Source organism: Colossoma macropomum, unplaced genomic scaffold, assembly GCF_904425465.1.
Source record: "Colossoma macropomum unplaced genomic scaffold, Colossoma_macropomum, whole genome shotgun sequence".
NCBI classification, from domain to species: Eukaryota; Metazoa; Chordata; class Actinopteri; order Characiformes; family Serrasalmidae; genus Colossoma; species Colossoma macropomum.
Window position 1 is genome coordinate 6,815,269 of NW_023494799.1, and position 18,832 is coordinate 6,834,100.

The window sequence follows — 18,832 nt, forward strand, 5'->3', positions numbered from 1 at the left end:
AAGCCTCTGATGAGGAGATCAATTCCAGCTGACAGTCATCTGAACACGAACTTCAATTGAAGAGAAGAAAAATCTGACCTTTCTATACGAAGGTCTTAAAATAGTCTTCAAATATACATCATTTTGAATGGCGACCTAAAAATAGTGCATATTGTTTTTCAACTTTGTTTATTTCCCAGTTTAAATAAAAAAAAATCCCAGAATGTGATCTCAGACTTTTGGATCAAAATGTACACTTTCCCCCTCACCCTGAATGTGATCAACTTGCAAAGTTATCCTTGGCATCCGCAGTTTTCTTCTATAGTTTTGTCCTCGATATAACAGACTTAGAATGACAGATCTACATTACTTGTCAGGGTAACGCTTTATTTGGAGTGGTCCTTTGTAGATGATTAATAAACATATCAGTGAAGCTGCTGTAGTGAAGCATCTGAATACAATGAAGTAAATATCTAGATGTGCTGTTGATACATTACTGACATTAAGTAAATGGATTGTTAATCTGTTACTTCCATTACACAAAACCTAACCTTATCAAACTTACCCCAAACCTAACCCTCACCCTGGCCCTAATCCTAACTCTAACCTTAACCTCAACCCAAAACCTACTCATAACCCTCACCCTGGCCCTAATCCTTACCCTAACCTTAACCCAAAACCTAATCCTAACCCTCATATGTTTTTGACATGTTAATGAGAGTCCAATAAGTGTTTGTTTCATTTAAAAAGGACCACTCAAAATAAATTGTCACCCTTGTTAGCCATGTCAAAGTATCCAGACAGCCCTTTTAACTGGTGACTTCAGCTCCTTTAAGGTGCACCCATTGCTGATACAGGCAATGGGTTACGCAAGCACAGTTTATAATCTCTACTGAAAAGCATTGCTGAAAGAATGGAGCAGCCACATAAGAGCCAAGCTGACCAGGACCAATGCCAAGCATTGGCCAGAGGGATGTAAAGCCCCCCAGCATTGGACTGTGGAGCAGTGGAACTGCGTTCTCTGGAGTGATGGAGCTCCATCCAATACCTTTAGGATAGGTTGGTGTGATCCAGAGCTAATCATCCAACATCAGTACCTGACCTCACTGATGCTCTTGTGGCTGAATGCAATCAAATCCTCACAGACATGTTCCAAAATTTAGTGTAAAGCCTTGCCAGAAGAGTAGAGGCTGCTCCTGCAGCAAAGGGCGACCAACACTATTAATAGTCTTGATTTCAGAGAAAATGCTGGATAAGCAGGTGTCTACATTAACCCTTGTGTGGTGTTGATCTGTTTGTTACTCGGTGGTCTGGTGGACCATTTATATCAATACAGCCATAACAATTTATGTAAAAATACCAGATGTTTAAAATATCACAAATGTCCAGCGTAGGGCTCTCCTTTAGCAGCTGTAGCCAGTCAGCAGCCTGTCCATGTTGTCCACTCACACACATGCACACACATACACACTAACTGCAGGCCATGTAGGAGGAGAACAGAGTGAAGGACACAGCACCTCCACACTTTTACTCCCCGCGGGTTCACCCAACACCACGTGTAATATAAATGTGTGGGGGGTGAACAGAGTGAAGACACTGAAAATGGGTTATTTTTGTGTTCTTCACAGAGATGAGCAAAGGCCAAGGAATCTGGGGCTGAAATAATAATAAACTGCATCATTTTTTCTTTTGGCAAACATTGAAAATGGGTCCCACAGACCTGAACACCACACAAGGGTCAACCTCATAGCTTCAGTACTAAACTAAAGAAAACCTTGGACACCAACCAAGTTACGTTTGGGGTTAAAGGGAAAACTGTGTACGATAGATTTTTCGTGGAACCATTAATTATCCTTTCAGAGTATTTCACTTGCCAAGGTATCATTTTTTGCAGTGCACCACTTTAACAAGCGTCTAAAAACCCCAAAACCTCCCAAAAAACAGAGATACAACGAAGTTACATTATACTAACAGTCATGAACACTGCAGACTGGAACTCATTTAGAGGCTTGGAGGAAATTAGTCTATCCAATTATTTCATACAAACGTTAACTCCAAACAATTCACCCACGCAGAAAGTTAGAGTCATGCTGTGCGTTTTCTCTCGCAGATGGGAGCGGTCTCAGCAGGCTTCTACATATGCCATTATTTTTTTTTCCCCCAGCGACTCAAAGTCTACGAGTCTGCACAAAAGCAACAGAGCTCCAGCCTGCACCTCAGTACTGCTTTTCACAACATGCTTTTAAAATTATAGAGATATTACTCTGCTAAAAATTAGCTTAGCCCTCATAGTTTAGGATTGATATGTTAATTACACTCTGGAGATCGTAGCAAAAATAATGTAACCATAGAATAAATTTCCTTAAACCAAAAGTACAACATGTACACTACACATATTTCAACAAAAAGTTGATCAAGCTTAAGATATGGATCAGATAAAACAGTACGGACAAATATAGTTAAAAAAAAATCCTTCCTGTTATCTAAAAATAATCTTTCTTTAGCACAACTATATGGTCGTATATGTATAAATAGACCACATCTATTTCAAAATAGAGAAAAGGAGCTAAAGCTGATGAGCGAAGAGCGTGCTTGAGAGGATGGGAACAGTTCGTCCAGAGCAAATGGCCGGACTCCAGCCCCAGCAGAAGCTAGCAATGTGGAATACAGTCGGAAATAACCTGAGGCTGCTCCAGAGGTCTCCTCATGCTAAAACGCCTACAGAAAAGCAGCCTGCGTCCAAAAAGCAGTGTCAAGAAGCACCTCCGGCTTCATTTGCTTCCCTTTGTGTTCATCCGGCAGGCTGGAGGTCAGCGGCGGGTGAAAGACTGCAGTGGGCCGGGGGGGACGGAGGGCAGACGGTCGCAGGTCCGGGATCAGCGCAGGGTCGCTGCTTTAGTACTGAACATACTCTGACTGAAGGGACTGTGAAATGAAGTAGGAGGAGAGATAAAGCAATTACCAAGTGGAACATAACGACAGAAAATTGCATATCAGGATGCAGCTAAATGTTAGTCTAAAATGCCAAGCTTTGAGGCATTTTACGGCTCGGCTGGGGAGAGGAAAAAGGAAAAAAAGATACAGAGGAAGTCAACAGTGACAGCAGAAATACATTTGCATTAAATATGTGCAAATTATACTCACTAACAGACCAACAATAGCTCTGAATATAGAAACTGCTGAATATAGATGTACAACATGCATAATTGAGTGGCAAAAACACACATACAGCAGTAACAATGAAGAGATGTTCACGCAGAACTGGAGAAAGTGTTTTTGTAATGGGGGGGGTGGGGGTGGTTGGCGGAGAGTGTGGGAAGGGGTTTAGGCTTTGAGAAATGGTGGACATCAGGCTTAAAAGTTCACTTTTCTTACCCAATATGGAGTCAATCATGCCATGTTTGGTGACTGAAGCTTGCTTCTTTAATTTGGCACTGAAGCTACAAGGCCAAAGCAGCTAATATGTAATATAAGCAATTAGCACAGTACAGTTTTTTACTATGTAACATACTTTCAATCATTTTTTTATAGATAACATTACGTCCTACAGTGTCAGAAGCCACATAAGCAAGTCTATTTCAGATTATTTAACAAGGAAAGTATGATGCAAGTATGTGTTTGCACAATGCTAATAGCTGAGGTATAAGCCTCCATTACTCGTCAGCTACACTAGCCTCGAAGCTCCAGTGCAAAACTAAAGAAGCAAATAGCCTTGTTTGACTTGGGTAGGAGGGATTAGTGAACTGGACTTTGAAAACGGCCCTAAACTATGCCTTAAATTCTCGAAATAAATCCTGTAGCATCTCTACCAGACAGGGATGCTCGATGGAGGTGCAACAGAACACAAATTGCTCCGAGCTAGAAGACTGCAATTCAAAACACGACGCTGTGTCACTGTCTTTTCGTTATGTGTTCTTCCCTGAAGCGTGTGGGTGGTTTTATCCTTTGAGCTCCTGTGGCACAACAGCAATGCTGCAAAACATCCAAACGCCTCTTCTCTCGGCCACTTGCTGTCTCGTAACTAGTGATGCCTCCAGTCTAGGAATGTCTCCATAAATGGCAAAACCAGGTTGCAGTAGTGTTTTAGGATAAAGGATGTAGGCTTAAATTGGCTCTAAAATCAGTTCCCAAGAGGGTGGAAAGCGTCAAGGAAGTGCTATCTCAGGATGAAGGCCTAAACTGGCTCTAAAATCAGTCTGCAAAGGGGGAGGAAAGAGTCAGGAAAATGAAGGGGATTAATCCAATACTTCCTGCAGACACAATCACGAGGGGGGTTTATTTTGAAAGAAACGGGAGCCAGGTTTAAAGGGAGCAACAACAACAAGCTGCTAAGGGAAAGTAAAAGAGGAAAATCACTCCTGGCCTTTCCCTCACGCCCAGAAGACCTTTTGTCATGCACCTTTGGTCACGCTAGTCTTTCAGGATATTCTGGTGCCCTGAGAGCTGCTTGAGCACCAGCTGCACAAATTCAGCTGCTCCTGTTCAAGCCCTGTTACTGCTCTTTCCTTCCCTTCCTGAATTTAACACTCAGTCCTTCGAAAGTGTGACGACTGTTACGAGGCAGAAGTGGGCTACACCATTATGTGTTTAGCTAAGCAATTTTATAGGCTAAACAAAAGCTGGAAAGAGGTTGAAGTTGTCACAAATTAAACTGCACAGACTTTTTCTAATCATGTCTTCAGGTGAATCCAACAGTAGTAAACACTGAACGCTATCTGATGACCGAATGCACCGCTAATACGGTTCTTGCTATGCATTTTATTAATTCGTTTGCAGAGCTTGTATGTTCCTTTTTACAACTACGAACTATATGTAGGATTGTTGTGGTGTTTTGGGACATAATACAGTAAATCAGAGGATCCTGAACTTTGTGACCCGAGGACCCTAATGATCCCAGACTGATACTGTCAGCGAACTGACAAAGTTATTACTACACTGAGTTGGGGAAATCTCAGTGCGTTTCCACATAAACAATGCAGCTAATCGATGGAGATAGAGGCACTCTGGTCTCAACAACTGAGAAAAATCGGTTATTATGCGAATGTTTTCTTATACAAATAAAATCTACCAACAGCCATCTGCTCTTCCTCCCTCCTCTGTCGGCTTCTTATTTGTCCCGTCCATCATATCAGCTCTGTTGCTTCACATGTTTTGATTGGCTGGAGGTGGGATTATTCATCAGATTTGTATCGTGGAACTGACAGTGGCGTTTCCAGTGTTAGACAGCGTTTCAAATAAACATGTGATGTTTAACACAAACTTTATCAATTCCGATGTGCTTTTTTGTCACTCTGCACTCTTAAAGATGGTTCTTCAAGGGTTCTTTAGTAGAGAAAATGGTTCTAAAGAGAACCATGAACACTCAAAGAACTCTTAGCATGATTTAAGGTTTCTTTGCATCGCAAAAGCGTTCTTCAGATTGTTGGAGCATGTGTTGTATATGACTGTATATAGAACCTTTTTGAAAAGGGTTCTATATAGCACTAAAAAGAGGTTGTTCTATTGTTATGATGTTAAGCTTGTAACAATCCAAGAACCCATTTTGGTGCTACATAGAACCATTTTCAAAAAGGTGCTGTTTAAAACGATGTTCCACAACATTTTCCCAAAACAATCTGAAGAACTATTTCACCATGCAAAGAACTATTTATATAGAACCATTTTCTTTACTAAAGAACCCTTGAAGAACCATCTTTTTTTAAGTGTGTGAGCACAGGGAGAAGAACCGTATTAGCAATACTGCTCGATGAAGTTACTGAAGTCAATGACAACAAAGCTTCAATTTGGAGCTCCGAGCATAAAAAACACGCAAATAAAAAACAGCGGTAATCATGAGAATGAAGCTCTGAGTGAACAGCCTTCTCATCACTAGTGCCTTGCCAACCCATAGTTCTGCCCCTGTTATCCACATTTCCTGTCACAGAGAGACACACGTTGACAGAGCTATGAGGCTGACTGGCAGTGCTGCACTGTTTGCATGGACTGCAGGTTTAGCTTCTGACATAACACATACCAGACCATTGTTCCTTTTTTTTTACGCCAGAAGTGACATGACATACAGTTGCATGAGTAGGACTTCAAGTGGATCATACATAAAAAACACGTGGTCCTGAACAATGTGAGGCTCTGTGGGTTTCCGGCCAAGGACTAAATCCTGAACAATATGAAACTTGTCACCAGTACTGATTTTAAGGAGCTAAAAATTCTGATAGACGCTGGTAAATATAATTACTTACGGTCAAAAATGAGACAGACTCACTTTATGTAAGGTTCACAGAGCTTTACTAACTGATATGACTGTCGGAGGTTCCTTGTAATGCTAAACATTGCCTCTCATCAGTGATGCTCGCACTGGATCATCTGAATCATCTGAGTAACAAGCTGAGGAGTCAGCTGTAAAAATATCTGCCTAATGATAAATATGATTAGAGGAAAGAGACTCTGTCAATTGTGGCAAATTTATTTTTGACCAAAAACTAGAACCGAAATTATCATGATCAAACTGAAATACATTTTATTTACATGATAATACATTTCTGATCAATCTGAGCATAAAAACTTCCAAAAACTAACCATTTTGAACAGCCACTCATGTCACTTGGAGGCTGTACTTTAGTCTAACTAACTGTTTAGATGCTTCAAAACGGTGCTATATAACAGCTGCTAGTGAAGTATAAATATTGTAGTGCCAGGGTGGAGTGTCCCAGCATTCTTAGCAGTTTTTCTGATTTCAGCGACTGGTATGCTCACACTACAAGTTAAGTTTGAAAGCCTATTATTAATGATGCTCAAACCAAATCATGTGAGTGCCTATTTGAGTAACAGACTGAAGGGCTAGCTGTTTTCACTAGTAAATTTCTGCAAAACACAGGTAATTTAATGCATTTATAATGTTTGAACCAGAGCTTTCCAACCTAAACAAGCAAAATGTTGCTTTAAAATAAATGATTAGCGAAAAGAGGCTATGCCAAAGTAATTCTTGACCAAAAACCAGAACAGAAAGTTTTAACACGATAAAATTGAAAAATATTTTATGACATCTACAGTACATTCTTGATGAATCTGTGCATAAAAACTTCCTCAAATTATTATCATTTTGAATAGTGTTAAACTAACCCCACCATATGGAGGCTGTACTTTAGTCTGAGTTGCTATGACTCTCAGCTGTTTACATGTTTCAAAAGAGTGAGTGTGTTTACATGCACTCAGTAAGCTGATCATAATCAGATTTCTGCAGTTATCTGATTATTCAAATGGTCATGTAAACAGCATACTCCAATTTCTTAGATCGGAGTAAGGTCTAGATATCTGATTAAGAAATCTGATAAGGAGAGCTGGATTTTAACTCAGTAATCAGATTTCTCAGTGCAGGTAAACTCTTACTCTGATTTCTTTCGGATTTCTCAGTCTGAGCTTGTGCAGAACAGATCGCTGTACTGTAAAAAAGCAAGCAGCGCTGCCACGAGACGCAGCAAAACACTTTTGGAGCGACACTGAAACCAACTACATTCTCGATGAAATGAAGGATGTAAATATTCTAGATCAGAACCAACATCATCTAGAATGTTTATAAAAAGAATGTTTATCAATGTTTTATAAAAAGCTGCAGCATGAAGTTTGAGGTTTACATTACGTTTACGTCACGTCTTCTTCTGTGAGTTTACTGGCCGGTTGCAAAGCAGAAGTCCAATTGCTGCCCGACTCATGTAGAGCTGGAGTTTGCACATTAACTGATTACTCAAGGGCATATAAACGCGTTGATCGGATTACTGACAAAATCTGATTTTCTGCAGTTATCAGATTATTAAGTGCATGTAAACACACTCAGTGCTATATTACTTCCTCTCATAAATATAAAAGTATAAATATTCTAATGCCAGGGTTGAGCTTCACATAATTATTAGCAAATATGTAGATTTCTGCTACTGTTGTGCTCATTCTAAAAGCCAAGTATAGACGCCTTTTATTAGTGAGGCTGGGTTTTACACATGACATGGAGTCAAATAGCTAGTGGTATCAAGAATGTTTGTCCTGCTCAGTTGAAAGGAAATTCCACTTAATTTCATTTCTAGACATTAAATATTTATTGCCTGTGCAGAGAATAGAGCCCCTTCATAAGTCTGATGTGTGTGGGTTTATTTATATCATGAAAATGCTCAGTTTAAAGCCTTCATTTCCAGCTGTTAATTTCAGCACTTTGTCAATTATACACAAAAATATGACACGTCATCAGCATTACTGTATTCAGAAAGAGCGGAGGCGCAGGTCATTCTGATTGTAACAAGTTCAATCCAGTGCGTGATGACCGAGACATTGAGACTTCTGGCTCAAACAAAGATTACAAACTAATTGAAATGTTTGAGATCACTTGTTTCTACCAATTACATTTTTCGTTATTTTGATGAAAAGCACATCTTGTGTTTAAGCTTGGAGTACATTACATAAACCAGTTATAAATATCTGTGACTATAGTGATAAATCTGTATAACCTAAATCAGCCAGTGCTATGTTGGCCAATCCCTGCTAAGGACCGACTCCATTAGAGTGCAGCTACTCGCTGACATTAATTAAATGTGGGTTCGGAAGCTCTGCAGTCATTGCATTTAAATAAGCGCCTCTTGCAGCCTACAACACTCCCAGCGCATCTAACAGCAGCATGGAACCGGCTGTTAGTCCTGTTAGTGTCGGAGATGCATTAAAAGCAAAGACCCAGCGTTTAAGCCTGCACCACACTGACAGAGAGACAGATTAGCTGAAATATACCGCTTTGTCGAGTGAGCGTGGGATGCCCTCAAAATGAAGCGGAGAAGTTAAAAGGTACTGCATATCAGAGCGCAGCGAGGAAATCAGAAAATTAGTCTCAGCGCCGCAATCAATTAAAGCCCACTTGATGATGGCAATTAGGTCTATATTTGAACGCATTAATAAGCACTTCATTAGCAGGCATAAGAGAAACACACAGAGGGAAATTATCAGAGGCATTAGAACAAGACTGTACATCTCCTGTGCAATATGCAAATTAGACAACAGAAAAGCATTCAGATCACTTAGAATGAGGTGGTTAGATGTAGGAATTAGCCTAGTTAGAGGCCAAATTCCATTATTAATATTGTGACTGTCCAAAGAAAACATGCATCTCCATTTTTTCGACTTTCATTTTTCTACACCATTTGAACACAGCGACTTCCTTTTATGTCGTGTGAAAATGCTGAATTAAATCAACATAAATGCTCCAAAATTGCTTGGAATAAAATCTCTTCACATTAACTTTCAATAGAAGTAAAGAATGCTTTTGCCTTCACCTGAAAAAAGCTGCCACTTTGGAGATACTTGTTTTCCTTTAGATAGTGACGATATGTATTTTTTTTTATTTGAAAGAATTAAAGCAAAAGTTCAGCCTCAAATGAAATCAACACAACTGTTCCCTAACTCCAAATGTAGCTGGTCATATATCCTAGGCTACGTTTACACAGCAGGTAAAAGTGGCCCAAATCTTTTTCCTCAAATGTGACACAGATGTGTGTCTGTGTGGCAGTGTGAACAGCAAAAAACGCACTGAATCTGACAATTTCAATTCCGATTTGAAACGCTTTCATATGTGGTACTGAAATCCAATACGTATCCAATCTGTGGCAATGTGACTCAGTCTGAACAGCCAGATCTGAAAACTGAAAGCTCCTAGGGCGACTGGCGTTCGCTGGCCGTCATGACTGTTTACCTTTGGACGAGCCGCCACGTGAAGCACTGTTCTTTTGCACATGCGGGTCGGTTTAGGAGCTGATCTGTTCAGACTGATGTCGCATACAGGTCACATTTAAAAGATAATGTGAACAGCCAAACAAAAAAAATCAGATTTGTTGAGAAAATCAGATTTGGGCCACTTTTACCTGCTGTGTAAACACAGCCCTAGTCCTACACTAGCTCAGTTGGTAAGTAGCTTAGTGTGCAACTCCTCCATGTGGAGAGTTGGGTTCGATTCCCCACAGGCAATCACAGCATTTCAATAATCCTTTATTTTTTGCAACACAACATTTATATCATCTGTATAGCATGATTAACTTAAGACTGTGTGCCAAATGTATACATGTAAAGGTAACTTGCAAAAGAGAAAAAGAATATCGGAAAATGTAATGTTTCTCATTTTGAGACTGATTTAAGAATTTTATATTGCTAAATCTACACATTTTAACTGTTCTGCCATTTTATCTGTCTTATTCCACTGGCAGATAATCTTAATTTTTTTGAGAAAAATCTCGTTTTAATAATGCTTAAAACAAGCAGAATCATCTGCCAATGAAATAAGACACTTCTTACTACAAAAGCAAACATCAGACATCATGTCTTGGCTGACCAGCTGTATTTCGGGGAAAATTTGTGTAATTTTCATTTTGGGCTGAATTATCGCTTGAATTCGAGTCTACAAAACAAACTCTCAAAGTATGAAGACCAATAACAAGTAGTGGCATCAGTAAGTTTAGAATTAGACTGTACAGAAAGAAGAACTGAGCGAGAGAAAGAGAGAGAAAGGCTGTGTAAGTGAAGGAGGATGCTGCTGTTGGGTGTGTAGGAGTGTGAATGCAGGAGCTCACTTACGGGAATGGAGCGGCTGAGGTAGCGGGCTGAAGGCCGGTTCAGACCGGTGGTGCCTTGACTCAGAGCCGATTCCTCAATACCAAACCTGCCAGCGGTGGATGACGCCCCAGCTGCGCTGCCGTGGTTGTGGTTCTGGTTGTGGTTGGTGTACGATGGGCTTTTGCCTGGGCCGACCCCGTTAGCGTTAGGGCCATTGGAGTTGGAGTTATAATGATTGTTGTTGACCTCGTAGTGATAGTTGTGAGCAGCCAGAGTGGACGCGCTGCTGAAGGCCACATGGGGGGCGGAGGAGGAGGAGGGGGAGGAGGGGGAGAACGAGAAAGAGGAAGAAGAGGAGGACGAAGTCTTCTTCCCAGGGCTGTTACGGTCTCCGTCTGTCTCATACAGGTTGCCGAGAGAGGTGGCTAATCTGGAGTTTAGAGAGGAGCTGGGGGTGGAGGGTACACAAATACAGAGGGGTAGTAGGGGGGAGGATGGTGGACTCATCACTGCAACACAAGCAACAGGTCTTTTTCATGCAGATTCGTGGGTTTATCCCATAGTTTGCTGGGGAAAATAGCTTCCAGTTAAATGGAAGGATGTTTCGAGACCTCCTTGAAAAATGTATTAAAAATCAAATGCGGTTCAGCTGGTTTAAATCTAATCTTCTACAGCAGTGGTTCCCAAACCGGTTCTGAAGGGCCCCCAGAGTGTCCACTGAGTGTAGCTCTACCTGTTGCAAGTTTGTTAGCAAAAATCTGGACTGTCTAGGGGTCCTTGAGAATCTATTTGAGAACCAATGTTCTACAGCACCATCAAAGTTGACTAATGGTATAATGTCTTCCCCAATAATTACATCATCTTTAAAGCAAGTTGCCTGTATGACACATTAAGATGTTCATTAAAAGGCTTAAGCTAGTTAGGCCTGATGTGCTAGACAGATTCTTTGAATATAACTACTATACACGTTCCAAAGTGGTTAATATGGCTGTCCTTTTTGTTTATGTTCAGTGATGAGCACGGTAACAGTACCCATTAACGTTAAAACTACGTCTCTCTTTAAAGTTACCATAAACTCTTATGTCTCAGAACACTATGTAGTTAGGTAACGTTAGTCCTATAACTCAGTTAGCATAAGCTACTGGTTGGCATCATTTTAGTCCTTATTTTGATGTGCCCTTGTCAGCCTCACCCTTTCCGCTTGGGGAAATCCTGTTGTTCTCTTAAGGGCCGTTCCTTTTTTTCATTAGCTCAAGTTAAGTGTGCTTATGAGCTTTTGCAGGGGCGAGGGCTTGAGTAAACACAAGTGTCCAGTTCTACTTCTGACGCAATTCCCTTTTCAAACCCCAAGAAATGGCAGACAAAGTGGTTCATAAGCAGCAGCACTAAAAATTTTAAAACATTTAATATTTCAAAACTATAAAATCCAATGTGCAATGTTCAAACTAGGGTTTATGGCACAAACTTACTTCATTTCTTTCAAGTCTACACAGCTAGCAACAACAAAACGAAGGGAGATACACCACCATTTTTAACCAGATCCTATAGCTAGACAAATCAATTTTTCCTAAAATATATGCACCTCGACTAAAGAGGCTAACCTAGCAGAGTGCAAGTCTGCGGGGTTGGGGGGTGACGCTCCTCACAGCCCCCTCCTCCCCTTGTGCTATTACAGGCCACTTGTGTAATGTATCCATGATGCACTTGCAAGTCCTGAGTCGAAGCGATGTGCTGAAAAAAGTGCTGAACCTTTACACATAAGGTTTATCCTTTATGGAGGCTGTGAAACAGTTTAGCTTCAGCTTCCTTTTAACTGTAAGTTATTTTACCCAACAAACACATCAAATGTATGCATGAGTCTGCGTGAAAAAGGACGATACGCATCACACAACCTACACAACGAAACAGGCCCATACAGAGCACAGAGGCTTCAAACTTTCGGTTTCTTTCTGATGTCTACAGTGTGGGAGCAAAACTGCTTGTATAAGAATGTGCTTTCTCAGCTTTAGCGCCATGTTGGTCAATGTATATTTTGTAAATACAAAATACTGCACTGACAGCTGATTAGCTTGATTTAATCCAAAAAAAATCAAAAAAGTGCTTGCCACAGCTGTCAGTTAGGCAGTGGGAAACAACCGTCATGTACTCAGTACCAAAATAGAAAAAAACACTCGTAACACGTATCTCAAGAGGGGCCGGTTTGTACAGAGCGAGGGAGGTAGAGAGGGAGAGAGAGGGAGTGTGCATGTGAAAGAGTGAAAGCAAAAACAGAGCGTGGTCCTGGCTTTGGCTCTTTCTCTATTAGATCGGCAGGAGGGAGTGAATCACCTACTGCATTAAGTGAACTGTCCCTATTGTACCTATTCTAAAGCGTGATATTAGAGCATGGGGTAGTCACAGAGAGGGAGAAAGACCACAAGAGGGCTGAAGGGAAAATACGAGATAAGAGAAAAAGAGAAAAAGACAAAAGGGAAAGGAGTTAAAAAAGAATTTAGAGTAAACAAGGAAGGAAGAAAAGTCATTAACAAAGAGGCAGGAAACAAGAACGTGGCCAAAAATGACAGAAGTAGAAGGGAAGAGGGTGGGAACGTGATATAGGAATGGAAACGTGGGCCTAAAGCCCAAACAGGACAAGGGAACAGAATGGAGGAAGACGGAGAGTCATGGAGTGGCTCACCTTTTGAGTCTGGATGAGGACGAGGAGTCTCGGCTGATTCTCTTGGCAGAGGCGGAGATGGAGGAAGAGGACGACACTTTGGAGGATTTGAGGGGTGAAATGGGACCCTGGGGGCTGGAGGCTGCACTCAGTCTACTGCGAAACACACAAAAAAGACACCAGCTTTATTGTATTTCCCACTGTAAATTGTCAGTCATATTACAAAACTTTGTAACTTTATTTTCTTTTGTTTTTCAGCTTTTACACCATTTAAAAACAGCTGTTCCTAAGATTTTGGGTACATTTCATAACGAATGAACCAATAGATATGCTTCAAAATTACTTGCATACATAAACATGATAAATATACATTGTTGTTTAAAAGTCTGGAGTCACAACTGAAAGGTTTGGGATCATTTTGTCATTAAAATGAAAAAAGTTGCAGATAAATGTGTGAAATGATGATATTACAATTCTACTTTGCAGAGTTGTAGAAGATTCCAAAATGGCAGAATAGCTGTAAACCACTGTAATAAAATTAACAGCCAGCATGCCTTGTATTTGAAACATAGTGATTAGATCTCAGGCAAAACAACTTACTATTCATCATTTAATGCTCTCAAAACTTGAACTACCGAATAAAACATCATGAAGTACCTTTTGGGGTCTAGTGTGAATAAAAATATTCATAATCAATAACTTAAGTGATTCCAAACTTCTGAAAGCTTGTATATATAAAAGAAATAAAATCTTAACCTTAATGTAAATGAAACAAAAGTTTTTTTCCTTCTCCTATAAAGTTTTCATTTCAAGATGCAATGTTTGGTTACAACAGTGAGTGTGTTTACATGCACTTAATAATTCGATAACTGCAGAAAATCAGATTGTCAGTAATCTGATCAACGTGTTTACATGCACTCGAGTAATCAGATAATGGGAAACTCCATGTCTACATGAGTCAGGCAGTAATCAGATTTCTGCTTTGCAACCAGCCAATAAACTCAAAGAAGTAGACATGACGCAAATGTAATGTTACTTCCTGCCGCAGCTTATTTAAAAACATCGCACCACTTTACCTGAAGCTATGAACATCATCATCTAGAAGATGAAGAATATTTAAATCCTTCATTTTTTCAAGCATGTATTTGGTTTCAGTGGCGCTCCAATAGTGTTTTGCTGTGTCTCACAGTAGCGCTGCTTGCTTATTTCTGGTACCGCAGTCTGCTTTTGCACATGCACAAAAAGTGTTAATTTATCAATTCTATAAATGCAAATCGGTCAACACTATAAATGCTTATCCTTCAATTTAATAAATGCTAATCTGTTATTTAAATGCTATTCTATAAATGCTGCTAATCTATCAATGCTCTAAATGCTAAGATCCCAATTCTATAAGTGCTAATCTATCAACTTTATCAATGCTATCCTAAAATGGTAATCTGTCAACTCTATAAACTGTCTTCCAATTCTCTAAATGCTAATCTATCAACTCTTTAAATCTTTCATTTCTATAAATTCTAATTTTCCAATTCTAACTTAATTCTGACTATTCAACTGTAAACATGCTAATCCATCAACTCCACAAATGCTAAGACTACAATCCAATAAGTGCTTATTTTTCAATTCTACAAATGCTAATCTGTCCATGTTTTAAAAGAAATCTGAAAGAAATCAGAGTAAGAGTTCACATGCACTGAGAAATCTGATTACTGAGCTAAAATCCAGCTCCCTTTATCGGATTTCTAGACCTTACTCCGATCTAAGAAATCTGAGTATGCTGTTTACATCACTATTTGAATAATCAGATAACTGCAGAAATGATCAGATTATTGAGTGCATGTAAACGCGCTCAGTGACAAAATATATATAAATCTCCCCAAATAAACACAACTAAGACAGGGCTGCCCGATCAGCAGATGTTGCCTATGAGGATCCTGTATCCGCTCAACATTTTAGCCCTATTCCAGCTCCCAAAACAGCTGAGCCAGGTGATTACTGGCTGTGGAACTGACAGACCCAGGTGTGCAATAAATTAGAATACAAAAGCAGTATGGACAAAAGTAAAAAAGCCAGAAAGGCATCCTCAAGGAAAAAAATGCAAGAACGCTTTACACAGAGTCCCGATGATATTAGCTCCCAGTCTTTTACAAACCGATCTGTGAGACAATGCCAACACGTTTGGGCAGAACTAGAAGAGACAGCATCAAAATAGAGAACGCATCTCAGTCTGTACTACTATAAACAAATCAGCTAACTAAACATGCATGAAATGGGCTTAGTCCTGTTCTGGATTTTCCCCCATTCATTCTGAGCACAAAGCAGCAGCGCTGCACGTTAGATATGAAATGAGGGAAATTCTTATCAAAGTCTGAGAGTTTCCATTCTTACATCAACTGAACGGTGCCGAATGAACAGCCTACAAAATAATAAATATGGTACATTTATCAGCCACACAAAATGGACCTGTGAGCACTGGAGCTAATGGGTTTGCCTGCAGCATCCTGAGAGGAACTGAAGTAAGCATGGAATGGTTAAAACGATTACAAGATTCTTTGAAGAGGTCCTGATTTGGCAAGAGAGGGCTTCAAAAGAGCCAGAAATAACCTGGGAGTTCAGGGAAAGAACAGCGGCACTGGTAACATGTACAGGGGTCAAGGCTACTTCTCTCTGCTACTCCTACTAAGGTCTGGGCAGCAACTCTCCACTGTAAGACGCCTCACTCTTTCTCCAATTCACTCACTTCAAGGAGAAAATAGATAATGGGGGTTTAAACAGAAGAGCACTAAAGCTTGACTGATTTATAACACGAATACACAAAAATCAGTAAATATTAAGCTTCTCCGTCACGGATTTATCTGCATTCACAGAAATTCTGCTGACAGAGCAAAAATAAAAACGGTATATAAGAAATGTTATATAAGATTTCTAATGTTATATAAGAATTCAGGAACATGAAGCTATTTTGAACAACATACAAAAGAAAAACCATCAGGAAAACTCTGGCAGAGTTTATTTATGTGTTCTAGCAATGTATTACAGTTAACCCCTTTTCTCACAGTAGTCATAAAATACCATTTCTGCCTGTTGTGGAGGTCCCTCGTTTTTTGCACTATGCATTTTTTACCTCAATAACTTTTATCAAATATATTTCAACTGAAATGTGTATGATTACCAAAACTGGATTTTCATCTTCATTGGCTTGCAAGTCAACAGTGTGTTGTGTGGTTAAAGTGTTTCATGGTGTAGAAATGGTATTTTTTATTGTGGCAGCTGTACAGGATTGTTTCATATGAAGAAAGCTGCAGATGTGCTGTCTGTTTTATTTGACCTCTCATTGCTCACTAGCAGCTCAACATAGAGTCACAGCATTTCATATACAGACAGCCAACTGTGTTCTAGTTAATCTGATAACATAATTTAAAAACACAAAACACTTTATCACATTAACTAGACATTACCTAGAGTTAATTTCCACTCCACTAGCGGAATGGCCAGAAATTGGTTAAGTTACAAAATTGTTTACGAGTGGCTCATTATGTAGTTATTATTACATATTTTTGTATATTGTTCTCTACTTACATAAATAGAGTTGCTGTTTGGGGTTTTTAGATATTTGACAACTGACAAATCATACAACTAAAGCACTTAATTATCAAGTAAACACATTTATTCTGGCCAATGTTATCATTACCAGAAGTCTTAACTGCTCAAAATTGGTACTAGATAACAAAACATTTGTATTGACTGGACTGTATTAAAAAGACAGCCACAATGCCCCAGTGTGCTCACATGTCTCTATCCATCCATCTCTCTATACCCCTTTCATTACTCTCCCTCCATTTCTCTGCTCTTCATTCATAAATCTATCCATTTGTCTGTCTTCACAATATATTTTAAAGGACCCATTAACTGAAAACCTAATTTTCTCTCTTCTTTTAATAAAAGAGTTTGATGTAGTATGAAAACATAGTTAAATATACAATTCAATCCCCAGTCCATGTGGTCTATAGGAGGAGTAATGGACTGCTTTTTGAACAAGGGCACAATACAAGGCAGCCAGAACAGAGGTCATTTACATACATCATTGGCTTTATGTGGATGACATTTTAGCACGTCATATTAAGGATATACTGCAAGAGACATCGTAATCTTTATATGTAGCAGTAGACGTGTGATATGGCATTGTATCCACATTTCACAGACATACATTTCATCCAGCCTTTTCTCAATCCTCTCTCCTTTTTACTTCCTCTAACTTCCACTCCCTCACTCTCTCTATCTCTCTCTATGTACTCAAAGGAGTGGGAGGGCTGAGAGCTCTCTTCTCGCACCACTCTTTGTGGGAAATTAATTAAGGGCCAAACCCTCATTCAAAAGAGGACGCTGTATTTGCATCAGAACCCAAAGTGCTAAAAAGCGGCCCGTCTGCATCATCACTAGCATCATCTGTATCTGCATGCGATTGTTCTGCTCTCAGAGCTGGCGCTTTGAGAGTTTTACGCTGTGTTTCTTGAGTTCAAGGGGCACGATGAGGACACTGTGCTGCATAATGTGTGTCTGAAAAGGGAAAGAGGATGCAGACAAGTACCTTTAAGGTGATATTTGTTTTTCCACATTGTGGAAAACACGGGGCTGAGACAAAAAACCACAGGTCCTGATTATACCAGGATACACACTGCAGTGTTACTTTTTGAAAGGCAAATATAGACATTTTAAAGCGACAGTTTGATGAAAATAAAACAGATACATAAATAAAAATACACAGTTTCTGTCTTAGGTTTGCTTCTTTAGTTCTGCACTAGAGATACGAGGCTAATATATACAAGTAACGTTGTACAAGTGATCTTTAACAGTCTTACACGGTTTTTGTTCTGGGTTACATTATAGTTAATATTATCAAGCATAAAAATGGACAAAAATATGTTGCATAGCTAAAACAGTAGTGTCAGTCATTTTGAAGTTCGAATTTGTTTGTTCATTTTTATATACATATTGTATCATACAGTGTCAAATAGTGTGCAAAATATCTCCTGGTATTAGGGGGTCCCACGTCGACTGGCTACTCCACCACTCAATGAACGTGCCGCATCACGTCGCACAGTGTCCAAAAATTTTAAACCATTGTTTTTAATGGAGGTATACACACCAACGCGTGCCAGCGCTCCATCATTCAGAGCACTGTTCATTGTCTCAGCACGTCACAGCCCACCACATAGCATTTTGCCATCGTTGCATTAAATTAAAGCCATGTTAAGACCACAGAAAGCCACAGTACATCAAATGTGGCTTGTAATTTACACAGAGAAAGACAGCCAGTCTTTTAGATAAACAAGTTACCTCAGCTACCGTTACTGTCCTAGCCTTTTTCAGCTCAAAAACCACCAGTCTGTAAAAGGTAGTAAACTGAAACCAAGTCTGATAGGTGATGTTCAGCGCTTTATTACGTTAAAGTTATACACGTAGAGTGTAAAAATAAAGCACCAAGTTACAAAAAAATTGGAGGTCCTCATCCACACACAGCCCGTCCCCTGAGTCTGTTTCTGAACGTCCATTTTTCCCCTAACAGACAGCATAACATAGCATTCATGGGGTCCACAATGTTAATTCAGCACCCCCTGAATTTCA

The 18,832-nt window shown here is 39.7% G+C and overlaps 1 protein-coding gene across 4 annotated transcripts in view; it reads right to left on the reverse strand.

The window, feature by feature from the left end:
* Window positions 1–1,639: 1,639 nt before the first annotated feature.
* cdc14ab (cell division cycle 14Ab) overlaps window positions 1,640–18,832 on the reverse strand; it is a 74,681-nt gene continuing 57,488 nt past the window's right edge. For 2 of the 4 annotated variants that reach the window (XM_036586210.1, XM_036586209.1), the window contains 3 exons: window positions 13,229–13,363; window positions 10,573–10,999; window positions 1,640–2,904 (listed from right to left, as the gene is read on the reverse strand). In XM_036586210.1, the coding sequence (XP_036442103.1) occupies window positions 2,875–2,904; window positions 10,573–10,999; window positions 13,229–13,363 (592 nt within the window). In that variant the 3' untranslated portion in view covers window positions 1,640–2,874. Of the gene's footprint in view, window positions 2,905–10,572; window positions 11,000–11,042; window positions 12,976–13,228; window positions 13,364–18,832 lie in introns of those variants that run through there. The other 2 variants (XM_036586211.1, XM_036586212.1) reach the window with 2 other exon arrangements.